The 18,760-nt window shown below is 47.2% G+C and overlaps 1 protein-coding gene across 4 annotated transcripts in view; it reads left to right on the forward strand.

The window, feature by feature from the left end:
* Window positions 1-18,760, forward strand: part of elmo1 (engulfment and cell motility 1 (ced-12 homolog, C. elegans)) — a 282,334-nt gene that overhangs the window by 144,052 nt on the left and 119,522 nt on the right. For all 4 annotated transcript variants that reach the window (XM_068001271.1, XM_068001264.1, XM_068001286.1 and 1 more), the window contains one exon: window positions 11,581-11,689. In XM_068001271.1, coding sequence (XP_067857372.1) covers window positions 11,581-11,689 — 109 coding nt within the window. The remainder of the gene's footprint in view (window positions 1-11,580; window positions 11,690-18,760) is intronic.

Here is an 18,760-nt window from a genome sequence, read left to right on the forward strand (position 1 = left end):
CCATCTTTCCAGAAGCAGAATGATGAAATTTGTCAGATCTCTGATCATCCTGGACTCTGGATACACTTTGCACCCAGCAAACAACTAAGCTGTCCTCAGAGCTACAATTCCCTGGGAGTCATTGCGGCTTTCTTTAGCAAGGAAACTCTCAGCAGCCATCACTAGCTGTTTCCCCCAAGCATCGACCTCCCACAGCCGGGAGTACAGATTCCATGGGGCATCACCTGATGAGACTACTGTGTCTGCTTCCTCCCGTTGTTCCTCGGTGCGAGTTAGGATACTACAGCAGAGTTTTGGATGAACTCAAGTGTATGGAGAGTGGAAGATGAGAGGCTGGCCTGGAGAGCTTTGGAATAGTCAAGTCTAGAGGTAACAAAGGCATGGATGAGGGTTTCAGCAGCAGATGAGCTGAGGCAGGGCGGAGACAGGCGATGTTACGGAGGTGGAAGCAGGCGGTCTTGGTGATGGAGCGGATATGTGGTCGGAAGCTCATCTCGGGGTCAAATGGGACGTTAAGGTTGCGAACGGTCTGGTTCAGCCTCAGACAGTGGCCAGGGAGAGGGATGGAGTCGGTGGCTAGTGAACGGAGTTTGTGACGGGGATCAAAGACAATGGCTTCGATCTTCCCACTATTTAGTTGACTTTATTGTTAATCCAGTACTTGATGTCGGACAAGCAGTGTGACAAATCAGAGACAGTGGAGGACTCGAGAGAGAGAGAGAGAGAGAGATGGTGGTGAGGTCGAGCTGAGTGTCGTCAGCCTGCATGTGGAACCTGTCGTTGTGTTGGTTCAATGTTGGTTCTTCCAACACTTTTGTCACAGCAAGTCCCAAGTTTCCCATTTCTTGCAAGAGTAACATCGAGCCATTTATTTGAATGGTGTGAAGTCGGTCCCAGAAGAGAGTCCTCTGTGTCCTGCATTTCAAACGGGGAGAAAGGGAATCTGAAAATAAAGCTCATTGCCAGCAGCAAAAGAAGATCTTTACAGTGATTATTATGGATTAGCACAGCATTCTTCCAGCTCTATAAGCATTAGATGTAACTTTCAGCAAAAGGAAAAGAGCAGAATATATTCTGGTCATTCAGGCAGATGTAAGTAATGAAGGGATCACAGTGTGCCATAGCCTCTGGACAGAGAATAATGCAAGGAGAAATATTTGATGATATTCATACTGGTTTCAGAAAATGAGTGAAGTATTGTCATTGAATTACTTTGTAATGTCAGTAAACACAAGGGATCTTGATCCGTGGTCTCTCTGCACATGGTTTGACAAGTCTTTCGGAATGTCCTGGAGTCTCCAGGAATTGAAGATTAATCTCCAGGACACTGCTGCGAGCAAGTGGGGATAAAAATCATAGGGGCAGTGAAAAAATTGTGTGTTTTTCATTTTCGTTTATTAGTTATAAAAATATTGGAGAGAAGTGAAGGAGGAGAGGGCAGGGAAGAGAGAAGTGAATGAAGGAGGAGAGGATGAGGAATAGCAAGTTCCCAATTTTATGCAGCACAGGGAACAGAGAGACTGGCACTGTTTTTTAAAAAAAATGTGATAACAAAAAAGTGGCGTCAGCAAAAGTGACCATGAAGCTATTGGATTGTTGTGAAATCTCAACTGGTTCACTGATGTCCTTTAAGGAAGCAAACCTGCTGTCCTTACCCTGTCTGGCCTATATGAAACTCCAGTCCCATACCAACATGGTTGACTTTTAACTGCCCTCTGAAGTGGCCTAGCAAACACTCAGCTGACCTTTCCAGGACAACCAGGATGGACAATAAATGACAGCCATGCCAGTGACACCCACATCCCGAGAATGAAATTGTAGAAAAAAGTTGGTGGAAAGGAAGAGGAACCCCTTAAGGGGACAAAGGAGGGCAAGAGGGAACAACAACCTGCATTTATACAGCGCCTTTAATGTAGTAAAACGTCCCAAGGCACTTCACAGGAGCGTTAGCAGATAAAATTTAACACAAGAGCCACATAGGGAGATATTAGGACAGATGGCCAAAAGCTTGGTCAAAGAGGTAGGTTTTAAGGAGCGTCTTAAAGGAGGAGAGAGGGAGGTAGAGAGGTGGAGAGGTTTAGGGAGGGAATTTCAGAGCTTAGGGCCTAGGCAGCTGAAGGCACGGCCGGCAATGGTGGAGCGATTAAAGTCGGTGATGCGCAAGAGGGCAGAATTTGAGGAGCGCAGAGATCTCAGAGGGTTATTGGGCGAGAGGAGGTTACAGAGATAGGGAGGGGTGAGGCCATGAAGGGATTTGAAAATGAGGATGGAATGTACAAGGGGAGGGAAAAGGGAGACGGAGAGAGACACTTTTGGGGACATAATTGACGGTGAAGATAAAGAGTAAGAATGATATCCTATTGGGGTGGATGGTGGGAGGAGGGAGAGATTATTCAGGGATGGGTGGGATGACTAGCTCTTTTTGAGTAGGGCCAAGAAAAGAAAGAGACGGGTACCCTGTTGGGGGGATGATGACAATACCTTTTGAAGGAGGCAAGAGATCTTGTTGAGGCAGTAGGGGAAAAGGAGCGCGAGAGATCATGTTGATTGTGGGGTTTGCGAAGAGAAAGAAGGAAAGAAACCCTGTTGCGGGTTTGGGGGAAAATGTCTAGCTCTGTTGTGAACAGGAGGGCAAAGCCAAAGCCCTCCATTTTGTCTCTGGTTAGCACTTACCTCTGACCTTTACTTCATCAATCTCACTTGATGCCACTCAGGCTGACTCAGGAAGTGTGAAACTTGGCATCCTGTTCAATCCTGAGCTCAGCTTCCCACCATTACTGTGGATGCTGGGTCAGTTGGAGCTTTCAAGACGGGGATTGATAGATTTTTGTTGGATAAGGTTTCAAGGGATATGGGGCTAAGGCGGGTAAATGGAGTTGAGATACTGATCCTCCTGTTCCTACGTTCCTATGGACTGAGATGGCTTTTTTCCACTGTTGCAACATTTTCTAATCTCTTCCCTTGCACTGCAGAAACCCATGTCGATACCTTCATGATGGGAAAGCTCGACTTCCGGAAAGCTTTCTGGCCTCCCTGCGTCAACCCTCTGCAAGTTATAACTTCTCCAAATTGCTGCAGCTCATGTCGTCACCTAAGTCCCACACTCCCACCTCTCCAGGCTCCACTGGTTCCATGTGACCTTGCAGTTTGACTTCAAAATTATTATTCTTGCTTTCAACTCACCCCATGGGCGCACTCCACTCCTACCTTGGTTCCCCACATGCACTGTGCGTTTCTCTGTCTCCCCTACCCCACGCGTCCACCTCAATACCGGTGGCCGTTTGTTCAGTGGATGCACTCCAACCTTCTGGAACTTACTGCCCACTTCTCTCCATCTTGCCACCTCCCTCCCTCTTTTCAAGAACATCCTCAAAGCCCTTTTCTTCAATTGTGGCCTGATTCTTCCCCAATTCTCTACATTTTTGCCCCTGCTCAGCATGCATTGTCTTGTCCTCTTCATAATTTAGAAGACTTTGAGATATCCTTATGCACATTAGGAGCGCTTTGGAAATTCAAGTTGTTTGTTTATCAATGAAATGTGTCACTAGTGTTTCCGTGCAGTAGATGCAGTTTCACTAATAAGTAATATACGTGGCTGTATTACTCATTGTTAATTAGATATTTCTTATAGGTTTGCAGTGTTTATGCCACAATCCTTTAATCCTTCAGGATTAAATGCTCAAAGAGTTAAATTACGATGACAGGATGGCATAGTACCCAGAAGTAATTTCAAAACTATAATCTTTGGGCTTAGATGACAACCATAAAACCTTCAAAGTTTTGCTTTGTTAATTGTGTTGTTGTCTGAATCCCTTTGGTTGCATTGTTAAAGAAAGAACTGGCATTTCTATAGCTGCTTTCACAACCTCAGGACGTCTCAAATCACTTCACAGCCAATTAATTAACTTTGAATTGTAATGGCCATTGTTACGTATACATTGTTACCAGGTGATTACTCATTGTTATTCTAAACAATTTTACAACACCAAGTTATAGTCCAACAATTTTATTTTTAATCCCACAAGCTTTCGGGGGCTTTCCCCTTCCTCAGGCGGTGTGGAAATGACATTTTCGAATCCTTCGCATTTTAAGATCACAGAACAATGCCTGGTGATTACTGCCCGTTGCCAAGGCAATCACAGTGAGCAGACAGAAAGGTGTCACCTAAAAAGGCCACCGAATATACAAACCCCCCAAAAAAAGAGAGAGAGAGAGATAAGGAAGACAGTCAATGACCCGTTATATTAAAAACAGATAACATTTGTTCACTGGTGGGGTTACGTGTAGCGTGACATGAACCCAAGATCCCGGTTGAGGCCGTCCTCATGGGTGCGGAACTTGGCTATCAATTTCTGCTCGACGATTTTGCGTTGTCGTGTGTCTCGAAGGCCGCCTTGGAGTATGCTTACCCGAAGGTCGGTGGCTGAATGTCCATGACTGCTGAAGTGTTCCCCGACAGGGAGGGAACCCTCCTGTTTGGCGATTGTTGCGCGGTGTCCGTTCATCCGTTGTCGCAGCGTCTGCATGGTCTCGCCAATGTACCATGCTCTGGGGCATCCTTTCCTGCAACGTATGAGGTAGACAACGTTGGCCGAGTCACAGGAGTATGAACCGTGCACCTGGTGGGTGGTGTCCTCTCGTGTGATGGTGGTATCTGTGTCGATGATCTGGCATGTTTTGCAGAGGTTACCGTGGCAGGGTTGTGTGGTGTCGTGGACGCTGTTCTCCTGAAGGCTGGGTAATTTGCTGCGAACGATGGTTTGTTTGAGGTTGGGTGGCTGTTCAAAGGCGAGTAGTGGAGGTGTGGGGATGGCCATAGCGAGGTGTTCGTCATCATTGATGACATGTTGAAGGCTGCGGAGAACATGGCGTAGTTTCTCCGCTCCGGGGAAGTACTGGACGACGAAGGGTACTCTGTTGGTTGCGTCCCGTGTTAGTCTTCTGAGGAGGTCTACGCGATTTTTCGCTGTGGCCCGTCGGAACTGTCGATCGATGAGTCGAGCATCATATCCCGTTCTTACTAGGGCGTCTTTCAGCGTCTGTAGGTGTCCATCGCGTTCCTCCTCGTCTGAGCAGACCCTGTGTATTCGCAGGGCCTGTCCATAGGGGATGGCCTCTTTGACGTGGTTAGGGTGGAAGCTGGAAAAGTGGAGCATCGTGAGATTGTCCGTGGGCTTGCGGTAGAGTGAGGTGCTGAGGTGCCCGTCTTTGATGGAGATTCGTGTGTCCAAGAAAGAAACTGATTCTGAGGAGTAGTCCATGGTGAGCTTGATGGTGGGATGGAACTTGTTGATGTTATCGTGTAGTCTCTTTAGTGATTCCTCACCATGGGTCCATAGAAAGAAAATGTCGTCGATGTATCTGGTGTATAGTGTTGGTTGGAGGTCCTGTGCAGTGAAGAAGTCCTGCTCGAACTTGTGCATGAAAATGTTGGCGTATTGGGGTGCGAATTTGGTCCCCATGGCTGTTCCGTGTGTTTGGGTAAAGAACTGGTTATTGATGGTGAAGACATTGTGATCCAGGATGAAGCGGATGAGTTGTAGGATGGCGTCTGGAGATTGGCTGTTGTTGGTGTTGAGTATTGATGCTGTCGCAGCGATGCCGTCATCGTGGGGGATACTTGTGTAGAGTGCCGAGACGTCCATCGTGGTGAGAAGTGTTCCTGGTTCAACTGGTCCGTGGGTACTGAGTTTTTGTAGAAAGTCTGTAGTGTCGCGACAGAAGCTGGGGGTTCCCTGTACGATGGGTTTCAGGATGCCCTCAACGTATCCAGAGAGGTTCTCACACAGGGTTCCATTGCCTGATACGATAGGACGTCCGGTTCCATTGCCTGATACTACAGACTTTCTACAAAAACTCAGTACCCACGGACCTGTTGAACCAGGAACACTTCTCACCACGATGGACGTCTCGGCACTCTACACCAGTATCCCCCACGATGACGGCATCGCTGCGACAGCATCAATACTCAACACCAACAACAGCCAATCTCCAGACGCCATCCTACAACTCATCCGCTTCATCCTGGATCACAATGTCTTCACCTTCGATAACCAGTTCTTTACCCAAACACACGGAACAGCCATGGGGACCAAATTCGCACCCCAATACGCCAACATTTTCATGCACAAGTTCGAGCAGGACTTCTTCACTGCACAGGACCTCCAACCAACACTATACACCAGATACATCGACGACATTTTCTTTCTATGGACCCATGGTGAGGAATCACTAAAGAGACTACACGATAACATCAACAAGTTCCATCCCACCATCAAGCTCACCATGGACTACTCCTCAGAATCAGTTTCTTTCTTGGACACACGAATCTCCATCAAAGACGGGCACCTCAGCACCTCACTCTACCGCAAGCCCACGGACAATCTCACAATGCTCCACTTTTCCAGCTTCCACCCTAACCACGTCAAAGAGGCCATCCCCTATGGACAGGCCCTGCGAATACACAGGGTCTGCTCAGACGAGGAGGAACGTGATGGACACTTACAGACGCTGAAAGACGCCCTAGTAAGAACGGGATATGATGCTCGACTCATCGATCGACAGTTCCGACGGGCCACAGCGAAAAATCGCGTAGACCTCCTCAGAAGACTAACACGGGACGCAACCAACAGAGTACCCTTTGTCGTCCAGTACTTCCCCGGAGCGGAGAAACTACGCCATGTTCTCCGCAGCCTTCAACATGTCATCAATGATGACGAACACCTCGCTATGGCCATCCCCACACCTCCACTACTCGCCTTCAAACAGCCACCCAACCTCAAACAAACCATCGTTCGCAGCAAATTACCCAGCCTTCAGGAGAACAGCGTCCACGACACCACACAACCCTGCCACGGTAACCTCTGCAAGACATGCCAGATCATCGACACAGATACCACCATCACACGAGAGGACACCACCCACCAGGTGCACGGTTCATACTCCTGTGACTCGGCCAACGTTGTCTACCTCATACGTTGCAGGAAAGGATGCCCCAGAGCATGGTACATTGGCGAGACCATGCAGACGCTGCGACAACGGATGAACGGACACCGCGCAACAATCGCCAAACAGGAGGGTTCTCTTCCTGTCGGGGAACACTTCAGCAGTCATGGACATTCAGCCACCGACCTTCGGGTAAGCATACTCCAAGGCGGCCTTCGAGACACACGACAACGCAAAATCGTCGAGCAGAAATTGATAGCCAAGTTCCGCACCCATGAGGACGGCCTCAACCGGGATCTTGGGTTCATGTCACACTACACGTAACCCCACCAGTGAACAAATGTTATCTGTTTTTAATATAACGGGTCATTGACTGTCTTCCTTATCTCTCTCTCTCTCTCTCTCTCTTTTTTTGGGGGGTTTGTATATTCGGTGGCCTTTTTAGGTGACACCTTTCTGTCTGCTCACTGTGATTGCCTTGGCAACGGGCAGTAATCACCAGGCATTGTTCTGTGATCTTAAAATGCGAAGGATTCGAAAATGTCATTTCCACACCGCCTGAGGAAGGGGAAAGCCCCCGAAAGCTTGTGGGATTAAAAATAAAATTGTTTACAATTGTCAACCCCAGTCCATCACCGGCATCTCCACATCATTGTTATTCTAGTCATTCTTTCCCAGGACCTAAAGTTGTGAAACTACTCGGCCTAGAAATTTGACCACGCAGTGCCGTTTTTTTCAGGCACTAAACGGCCTCCTAAGCCGCCAATATGGCATGCAGGAAGCGCACGCTCATTACCAGCTGGAAGTGCATGCCCACCATATTGGTGTAGGCAAAAAAAAATTGGCGTGCAGCGCCCACGCCTGAAACAGGTGTTAGGCCCTTTGCATATTCAAATAAGGGGCCTAACATTTGTTTGAAGCCCCCTCTGCAATGTTGGGTTGTCCTGAACGCAGCCAGCTCTGGGCTGGTTAGGTTCAGGAAAACCAGGTCTACATGCGGCCTAACAGGCAGTCCTGAAAGTGACTGTTGCAGGGCACAATCAACAAGGTAAGTGTTTAAAATATACTTACCTGAATATGGAGCCTTTCAGGGGCTACAGTGCCGATTCACTAGGATGGTGCCGATCGTAAAAGGTTAAATTATAAGTACAGGGTGCATTAACTTGGTTTGTATTCCCTTGAGTTTAGAAGATTGAGAAGTGATGTGATTGAGGTGTTTAAGATGATAAAGGGATTAGGTAGAGTAGATATAGAGAAACTATTTCCTGTAATGGGGAATCAAGATCAAGGAGACATAATCTTAAAATTGGAACTAGGCCATTTAGGAGGGAAATCAGAAAGCACTTTTTCACACATGGGGTAGTAGAAATCTGGAATTCTCTCCCCTCAAAAGTCTGTGGATGCTGGGGGACAATTGGCGCTTTCGATAGATTTGATAGGTTTTTGTTGGGTAAGGTTATCAAGGGATATGGAGCAAAGGCGAGTAAATGGTGTTGAGGTACAGATCAGTCATGATCAAACTGAATGGCGGTACAGGCTCGAAAGGCTGAATGGCCTACTCCTCTTCCTGTGTTCAACCATAAAGTGTAGGTCTAGAGTCACATTTAGCCTGGACTGGGTAGAGGGTGACCGGTTGAGTTTCTACAACTATCCAGCAGCTTTCATTGTTATTTTCCTAATGCCAGTGTCTAAATTACCAGATTTAATGAATTTCATTTCACAATGCCATGTTGGAATTTGTACTCATGAGCTCTTGGTTGCGAGGTCATTGCCATAACTGCTACACTCCCGCACCAGCCGTTCAAATTTCCTCATTTGATATATGGTGATCGTTGGATCATAATGTATGAGTGACTTGCATTTATACAGCGCCTTTCATAACCTCAGGACGTCCCAAAGTGCTTTACAGCCAATGAATTACTTTTGAAGTGTGGTCACTGTTGTAATGTAGGAAATGCAGATCATGCATTAAAGCCGTGGGCTGTCACCAGCGTCAGACCTGAGACTTGACAATTGGTTTTAGCTGGATTCTGTTGTTGTGCCACACAGCCTAAAATAAGATGAGTTAAGTGCTATAATTGATGTAGAGTGGAATTGTTGATAATAGCAGAGGCATACAGGGATAAGATGCAGTTTTGGGGCTGCTAAATACAGCTTGAAATTTGAACAGCAGGAGCGTCATAAATACTATGTGGTTCACCTGAACCAGGCACTGCAATTCGAATGGTGCCATGTGATGGCTTGAGTAGTGAATGAGTTAAAAGGAAATCACTTCACAATATATTTGCTGCTGTCGTTTTGCATTGATTCGTATACAACAATTGGCAGCTGTGCTGTCCTGATCTGTAACATTTTTCATTGCTAATTTAAATATATATTGAATATTCTGATGCCCTTTGTTGCAGGCTCTCACAAACATGACATGTGGTGGTTGATTAGAGCATAAATCGCTGTGCCTGGAATGGGAATGCATTGTGTACGGGCCAATTTAAAGTGCAAGGCTTGGAGGGGGGCGGGAGGGGGATGGGGGGGGAGTAGAAAGTGAATTTCAAAGTGAAATATTGCAGCGGCTTCCAGACATCAATCAACTCCTGCACTTGTCGTGTGCTGTGACCTTGTGGAAACCAGTCGTGGGACTGCCTGTGACAGCTAGGGGTGCTCTCTCTTCGGGGGGTCATGGTATCTATCGCTGTACATGAATGAGATTTGATGGTTCCAACTAAGCTTAAAGCAAGCCAGAATGGCAGTCAATGTATACCCCCTGGTTACATCTACATCTCATTCCGAGACTTGGAACTCATACCACTGACAACATTGTTGTTTTATGATTCGCTGTCCAAATGTGCACAGATTTGGTGCCAGGAATATATGTAACTGAGGAAATTTGATATCTGTTCAGCTGTAAGGTTAGAATGCAATGCTGTTGAGCTCTCTCGTACTGTGTTCGTACAGCGATACAGAGTTTTGAAATCTTAAATCTTCTGTGTGACTCTTTGAGAGATTGAAGGACTTTTTTAAAAAGCTTTCAACATAGGGTGAGAGGCTCTCTTCTTAAGATATTTACTTCTCTCGTCTCCTCTTACTTGCTGCATCCGCACATATCAGTGGGCCACTTTCTGCAATGCTGCACTGAAAAAGGCTGTTAGGAGATGCACACTCATGGCTCAGGGTTGCACTCCGCACGATTGCGGTGCTGGTCTGTTCCTTTTCTCTGTCCCCCCTGCCTCCCTTCCCATTTGTGTGGAAGAACTTTACTTAGCGTTTTCTTAAAATAGCAAAGCTGTGTGATTGGGATCTTGATGTGTTCAGGTTCATGGGCATGAAGTCACCTTAAAACAGCTCTGTAATTCTGGCCAGCAGGTGTTACCCAGTGAGTCTAGAACCCAAGCTGTAATACAAGAAGCCTTACATACGATAATCATGTGCTCGGAACAGACAAGAGGGTTTACCTGCAGTGCAGGTGATGTCAACACATTGGTGTGGACCTATTCCACACCATTCCGTGGCACAGCAGGTTGGATCTCTGATGTGTCATTGTGTAGTTTATCCACAATGTATTAACCATGCGCACTATCTCTGAAAAGGAATTGAACTGTGGTTTTTCCGAAGCAGGCACGAAGCAGGCCTGCAGTGTGTTGGTGCCGACTTCTCTTGCCTGCCATCAACCATTGCATACCCGTTCTAACTAAAGTAGTGGAGCATTTTGTAAGTGTCATTCTCATTGCAAATAATAATACCAGTGGAAACATTTTGTGGGGGAGTCCAAAACTAGGGGCCATAAATACAAGGTGGCCACCAATAAATCCAATAAGGAATTCAAGAGAAACTTCTTTACGCGGAGAGTGGTTAGAATGTGGAACTCGCTACCACATGATAGTTGAGGCGAATAAGATAGATGCCTTCAAGGGGAATCTCGATAAGTACATGAAGGAGAAGGGAACAGAAGGATATGTTGACTGGGCGAGATGAAGTAAGGTGGGAGGAGGCTCGAGTGGAGCATGAACACCTGTTGGACCAAATGGCCTGTTCCTGTGCTGTAAAATTCTATGTAATCTACGTAACCTTGCACTTTCCGTAAACTTGAGCTCATCCAAAACTCTGCTGCCCGTAACCAAGTCCTGTTCACCCATCAGTCCTGTGCTCGCTGACCTACATTGGCTCCTGGTTCTGCAATGCCTCGATTTTAAGATTCTCATCCTTGTTTTCTAATCCCTCGATGGCCTCGGCCCCTCCCTATCTCTGTAACTTCCTATATCCCTCCGAGATCTCTGCGCTCCTCCAATTCTGACCTCTTGAGCATTACCGATTTTAATTGCTTCACCATTGGCGGCCATGCCTTCAGCTGCCTAGGCCCAAAGCCCTGGAAATCCCTCCCTAAACCCCTCTACCTCTCTCCTCCTTTAAGTTGCTCCGTGAAACCTACCTCTCTGACCAAGCATTTGGTCACCTGCCATAATGTCTCCTTATGTGGCTCGGTGTCAAATTTTGTGTGTTCACTCCAGAAGCGCCTTGGGATGTTTTACTACGTTAAAGGTGCTATATAAATGCAAGTTGTTGTTGTATAAAGCCATTGGTGCTGATTGCGCGTGGTGCGATTGACCATAACTTTCTTACCTCTGTTGGGATTCTTCCTAGATCGTACTGGAGAACAGCAGTCGAGAAGACAAGCATGAGTGTCCATTTGGTCGGAGCAGCATCGAGCTCACCAGGATGCTGTGCGAAATCCTCAAAGTGGGAGAACTTCGTAAGTTTTTGTCTTGCTACTTCAAATACAGTCGCATAGGTTTAGTTAAAATATTGTGCAATGGACGACCCTCTGTCAGTAACCATTCTGTTTTTAAATAAAAAAATTTAAAGGAAATATGAATAAGTTTAACATTGATTTTGGTATCTGTTTCTGTCAATTTAATTTTTTTGGGGAGGGGTGGGGTTTGAATGTGAGACTGTGGCCCATTCTTGGGTTTCTGTTGCGCTGCACCACTTCTGATGGAGAGGACGGTGGCGATTGGCTCCAGGCCTCTACTAGTGCTGCTACTCGGAGGTGCACAAATGCATCCAAGAACGACTCCTCCAGATTTTCCAGAAGCATCTGGTCTCTGCTTGGCACCATCCAAAATGGCAGCAATAGAAACTCTGCACGGGAGGACTCTCTCTAGTTGACGCCACATCCCACAGCTCCACCGTGCGTATACACACGCATGTGTGATCGCATGTACGCACAGTGCTGACAACACTAGTGGACACCCCTCCCTTCAGAGGCCTACTAAGCACGATGCGGCGAGGCAGCTGAAATCTGTGTTGCTAAAAAGAATGATGGATAACAGAAGGGCTGCAGGTGTTTTTAGCAAGTGAAATCTGTTCATTGCTGCCCCCAACCCCTTCCCAATACCGTTTAATCACACAGATAGTGTCCAACCCCTCTGAGAACCTGATTCAGCTACTCTGAGAGGAGAGAAGCCTTTTAAGGACATATCAGTGTTAAATTTGGTCTAATCCTGTGCGCATCTTAAAAGTGTAAAACTGGGGCAAAATGCAAAATACTGCAGATGCTGGAAATCTGAAATAAAAACAGAAAATGCTGGAAATACTCAGCAAGTCATGCAGCATCTGTGGAGAAAGAAACCGAGTTAACGTTTCAGGTGAATGACCTTTCGTCAGAACTGGGAGTTAGGTTGTCAGTTGCCCAGTTTACTTAACCTATTCAGGCGGAGGAAAGGATGCAGGATTTGTTCTGTCTGCCGGTAACTGTTGCTTTCACTTAATTGCTAAGATTTTTGTAAGTCTTAATCATACTTACTGATGGTTGATGAACAGCATCTCTTGGCAACTTAGACTCTGAGGGCAGAGGTCAATTTATTATAGGCAGGTTGACAAAACGGCTGGGAATGACTGAAAAAAAAACATAGTAAAATGTCGCGAGGCGCTTCACAGGAGCGATTATCAAACAAAAATTGACACCGAGCCATATTAGGAGATATTAGGACAGGTGACCAAAAGTTTGGTCAAAGAGGTAGGTTTTAAGGAGGGTCTTAAAGGAGGAGAGAGAGGTAGAGAGGCGGAGAGGTTGAGGGAGGGAATTCCAGAGTTTAGGGCCTAGGCAGCTGACGGCATGGCCACCAATGGTGGAGTGATGAAAATCGGCAAGAGGCCAGAATTGTTAACACAAATAGAGGACAGCAACAGTATAATCTTTGCCTTTTTTTTTGTAAATAGGTTAATGAGGCACTGTCCAGGCCAGCTTATTTTAATGATGTACCAAACCCTGTTGATATACAAAGCAGGGCAAATGTTAGTAGTAAGGTTTGCGTTTATAGTGAGACTGATAGACCATGTAAACATAGGGGGAAAAATTGGATAGGGCCTGCTTTTGGGCGGGGGTAGCACGATCCGCTCTTACCCTGCGCCCAATGGCCCCTGCGCAGGCAGGACGAGACTTTCATCAGGCCTGAGGACTCACCTGCAATCTGCGTTGGAAATCAGCGTTGAATGATTTCGCACTTTTCACCAGCAGGGGAAGCTCCAATTTCTTAAAGGCAGGCTGTCATTTAGAAATCTCTTAAAGGTATCTGGTACCTGTTATTTGCTGAAAATAACAGTCTGCTGTCTGCACAGTGTCTGAACGGAGATCAGACATCGCACAGATGCAGGTCCCATTCCTATGTTTACACACTGTTGAGTTATGTTAGAACATTGAATAATGGTTGCGCACCACTGAATTCCACATCCCCCAATCTGCATGCCAGACCTCACCAATCTGCCGAAGTGAGCTTGTACCAGGCCTGTGAGAGTCCATGCACCAAGGTTCTCTGCTGATGCACCAGAGGCTTTGGTGCAAGAGGTGGACAGAAGGAGGGGACATCCTATATTCGCGGCGGGGAGGGGAGGGGAGGGGAGGGACAAGAGGCCCTCCAAACATATACCCAAAACGCAGTGGAAGGCAGTAGAGGCAAAGTCAATGCCAGGTGCACAGCAACATGAACATGGATGCAGTGCAGGAAGAAGTTCAATACTTTGACATGAGTGGTCAGGGTGAGTGAGGTCAACTGTCAAGTGGCATCTCCTACCAACTGCACCACTAGCCGCATCCACTGCTCCGCGCACTACACCCCCATCACCCACATACCAACAAACTCTTTCCATCAGTACTCAACTCTTCCAATCAGATGCTTCCTCTCACTCTTACACATTACCACTGTTGCAAGCCGTCCACCCACAACTCACAGGCTACACACACTGGCAGCTATTCAACCACAACAGGCACATCACCCAGACACACGTCCTGCTTTCTTGCAGGAGAAGGTAGCACATATCGGGAGGCAGCAAGTGACAGTGGCATTCAGCCCCTTGAGCCCGTTCCGCCATTCATTGAGATCATGGTGGACCTGTGACCTAACTCCATATACCCGCCTTAGCCCCATATCCCTTAATACCCTTGGTTCACAGAAATCTATCAATCTCAGATTTAGAATTCACAATTGAGCTATAATCAACCGCCGTTTGCAGAAGAGCGTTCCAAACGTCTGCCACCCTTCGTGTATAGAAGCATTTCCTAACTTCACTCCTGCACGTCCTGGCTCTATATGTTAGGCTATGTCCCCTAGTCCTACTATTCAAGTCTAGGAGACTTCCAAAAACAGGTACATATGTCTTGGCAGCCAGAAGCAATAATCCAGCCACTAACCTGTAAATCCTGCATGGCCCCTTTAAATAGCACTGGTGGGGGTCCTCCAGGCACTCTAAGACACGTTCAGATGGTCGGGGTTAAGACTGTGCGTTGAGTTGAGTGTTAAGTCCCAAAATGGCATCTTTCACTTTAAATCAGCGTTGCACAGTGATTGTATCCAGTTTCTCCTTACTTTACATGCTTCCGGCGTTTGTTATCTGTGCCTGCGCTAACTCCTATACCAAGATAGCGTCCGGCGCACGGCATGTTGGAAACGTGCGTGCGCAACCAAGACGCCATCTCGGCCTTCCAGAGGCCGCGTAGCGCCGTAACAACAGGTGCTACACTGCACAATCCAGCGCCACAGAGTATTATTATTATAGAGTGAAATGTGCCAAAAATACAGATCAAAATTTTAAGATCAAAATGAATGAGCTGTGATAGAGAAGGGCGCATAAACATTTGAAACAGGAGGGAGCAGGGCAGTGGGATTAATTTTGAATTGATACAGGGCTATGGGGAGAGAACAGGCCAATGGATTAGGTTTAGATTGATACAGGGCTATGGGGAGAGAGTGAGGCAGTATGATTCGTCTTGGATTGATACAAGGCCATGGGAAGAGAGCAGGGCATTGGGATTCATTTTGAATTGATACATGGTTATGGCCAGAGGCTGGGGCAATGGGATTAGTTTTGGACCAGTACAGGGCTATGAGGAGATAGTGGAGGAGTGGGATTAGTTTTGGACTGGTTCAAGGCTATGGGGAAAGAGCAGGGCAGTGGGATTAGTTTTGGATTGATACAGGGCTATGGGGAGAGAGAGGGCAGTGGGATTAGTTTTGGATTGATACAGGGCTATGGGGAGAGAGTAGGGCAGTGGATTAGGTTTAGATTGATACAGGGCTATGGAGATAGAGAGAGTGGGGCAGCGGGATTAGTTTGGGATTGATACAGGGCTATAGGGAGAGAGTGGGGCAGTGGGATTAGTTTGGGATTGATATAGGGCTATAGGGAGAGAGTGGGGCAGTGGGATAAGTTTGGGATTGATACAGGTCTATGGGGAGAGAGTGGGGCCGTGGGATTATTTTGGGATTGATACAGGGCTATAGGGAGAGAATGGGGCAGTGGGATACGTTTGGGATTGATACAGGGCTACGGGGAGAGAGTGGGGCAGTGGGATTAGTTTGGGATTGATACAGGGTTATAGGGAGAGAATGGGGCAGTGGGATTAGTTTGGGATTGATACAGGGCTACGGGGGAGAGAGTGGGGCAGTGGGATTAGTTTGGGATTGATACAGGGTTATAGGGAGAGAATGGGGCGGTGGGATTAGTTTGGGATTGATACAGGGCTACGGGGAGAGAGTGGGGCAGTGGGATTAGTTTGGGATTGATACAGGGTTATAGGGAGAGAATGGGGCGGTGGGATTAGTTTGGGATTGATATGGGGCAGTGGGATTAGTTTGGGATTGATACAGGGCTATAGGGAGAGAGTGGGGCAATGGGATTAGTTTGGGATTGCTCCAGCAAAGAGCCAGCTCAGATGCGATGGGCCAAATGGCCGTCTCATGTGCTGTGAACCTCTGGGGTTCTGTGTCTGCATTATGCAGGAAGCGAGCACCAGACCCACCTGATTGTCAGAGGCTGGAAAGAGGAGAAACAGTACCAGATTCGTTATGGTGCAGATAATTCACTGTTGTGTTCCAGGGAGTTAATTACCAATTTGCCACCTCCCATTGGGAATGTCAAACCTTTGATGGATAGCGCCTGTGTCCTCACATGCACTGTCGGAAGTCACTAAGCAGCTGACAGATTCTGTGCAGCTGAAGAGTAGATGATGAAACGGTTCAATTCAAAGTGCCAATCAGTTCATTTGGAAGATACGTTAAATTACTATTTTGCTATAAATAAGCATTTGGTTTGAGATGTCAGCTTCGCAGACCTGCCCTGGTGCTTCTTGCATTCATGCTGATGCATCAGTTGGCAATGACCTGAAGTAAAATGAATAAAGCACTCAGGAGATGTCAGGGATTTGAATATTGTTTGAAAAGGAAAGAGAAAACTCATGCCCTAATCTCCTCTTACTAACGATTCAAAAGAAATTAAATACAGCATAAACCATACCATTCTATTCAATATGTACTCATCGATCTCCTGTGACATTGTACACAGAGGAACGAGACAAAATTTAGACTGAAGCAGGGTTAGAGGCCAGAGATAATTTGACCAGGGTGGCGGATGTAATTCAGTCCCCACCTTAAAGGCAGACATTCCGTCCTTATTTATAGACATCAGCCTTAGCTCAGTGATGACACACTCAACAACAACAACAACGTGCCTTTATATTGCGCCTTTAACATGGTAAAACATCTCAAAGCGCTTCTCGAGAGCAATTATTAAACACAATTTGACACCGAGCCACATGAGATATTAGGACAGATGACCAAAAGCTTGGTCAAAGAGGTAGGTTTTAAGGAGCGTCTTCAAGGAGGAGAGGTTTAGGGAGTGAATTCCAGAGCTTGTGGCCTAGACAGCTGAAGGCACGGCCGCCAATGGTGAAGCGATTGAAATCGGAGATGTTCAAGAGACCAGAATTGGAGGAGCGCAGAGATCTCGGAGGGTTGTCGGGCTGGAGAAGGTTACAGAGATAGGGAGGGGTGAGACCATAGAGGGATTTGAAAACAAGGAAGAAAATTTTAAAATCTCTAAACTGCACTCTGAAATGGCCTAGCAAGCCGCTCAGTTGTACAATCCCGCTACAAAAAGTCGTCATAAGAATAAAACCGGACGGACCTCCCGGCATCGGACACAACAAAGGCAAAGGCAAACCAAGCCCAGTCGACCCTGCAAAGTCCTCCTCGCTAACATCTGCGGACTTGTGCCAAAATTGGGAGAGCTGTCCCACAGACTAGTCAAGCAACAGCCTGACATAGCCATACTCACAGAATCATACCTTTCAGCCAAAGTCCCAGACTCCTCCATTACTGTCCCTGGGTATGTCCTGTCCCACCGGCAGGACAGACCGACCAGAGGTGGTGGTACAGTGATATACAGTCAGGAGGGAGTGGCTCTGGGAGTCCTCAACATTGACTTTGGACCCCATGAGGTCTCATGGCATCAGATCAAACATGGGCAAGGAAACCTCCTGCTGGTTGCCACCTACCGTCCTCCCTCAGCTGATGACTCAGTCCTCCTCCATGTTGAGCACCACTTGGAGGAAGCACTGAGGGTAGCAAGGGCACAGAATGCACTCTGGGTGGGGGGACTTCAATGTCCATCACCAAGTGTGGCTCAGTAGCTCCACTACTGACCGAGCTGGACGAGTCCTGAAGGACATAGCTGCCAGACCAAGCCTGCGGCAGGTGGTGAGAGAACCAACATGAGGGAGAAACCTACTTCACCTCATCCTCACCAATCTACCTGTCACAGATGCATCTGTCCATGACAATATTGATAGGAGTGACCACTGCACAGTCCTTGTGGAGTCGAAATCCTATCTTCACACTAAGGACACTGTCCATCGTGTTGTGTGACACTACCACCGTGCTAAATGGGATAGATTCAGAACGGATCTAGCAGCTCAAAACTGGGCGTCCATGAGGCACTGTGGGCCATCAGCAGCAGAATTGTATTCCAGCACGTTCTCTAACCTCGTAGTCCGGCATATTCCTCACTCTACCATTAACAACAAGCCAGGGGATCATCCCTGGTTCAATGAGGAGTGCAGAAGAGCCTGCCAGGAGCAGCACAGGCGTACCTAAAAATGAGGTGCCAACCCAGTGAAGCTACAACACAGGACTTGGAAATATATCGCCGTTCCTTCATCGTCCCTGGGTCAAAATCCTGGAACTCCCTTCCTAACAGCACTGTGGGAGAACCTTCACCACACGGACTGCAGCGGTTCAAGAAGGCGGCTCATCATCACCTTCTCAAGGGCAATTAGGGATGGGCAATAAATGCTGGCCTCGCCAGCGACGGCCACATCCATGAACGAATAAAAAAAAGGACTACATGCATGCTAAACAGCGGAAGCAACATCCTATAGACAGAGCTAAGCGATTCCACAACCAACGGATCAAATCAAAGCTCTGAAGGCCTGACACATCCAGTCGTGAATGGTGGTGGACAATTAAACAACTAATGGGAGGAGGAGGCT

The sequence above is a fragment of the Heptranchias perlo genome, chromosome 2 (genome assembly GCF_035084215.1).
Source record: "Heptranchias perlo isolate sHepPer1 chromosome 2, sHepPer1.hap1, whole genome shotgun sequence".
In the NCBI taxonomy this organism is placed as follows: domain Eukaryota; kingdom Metazoa; phylum Chordata; class Chondrichthyes; order Hexanchiformes; family Hexanchidae; genus Heptranchias; species Heptranchias perlo.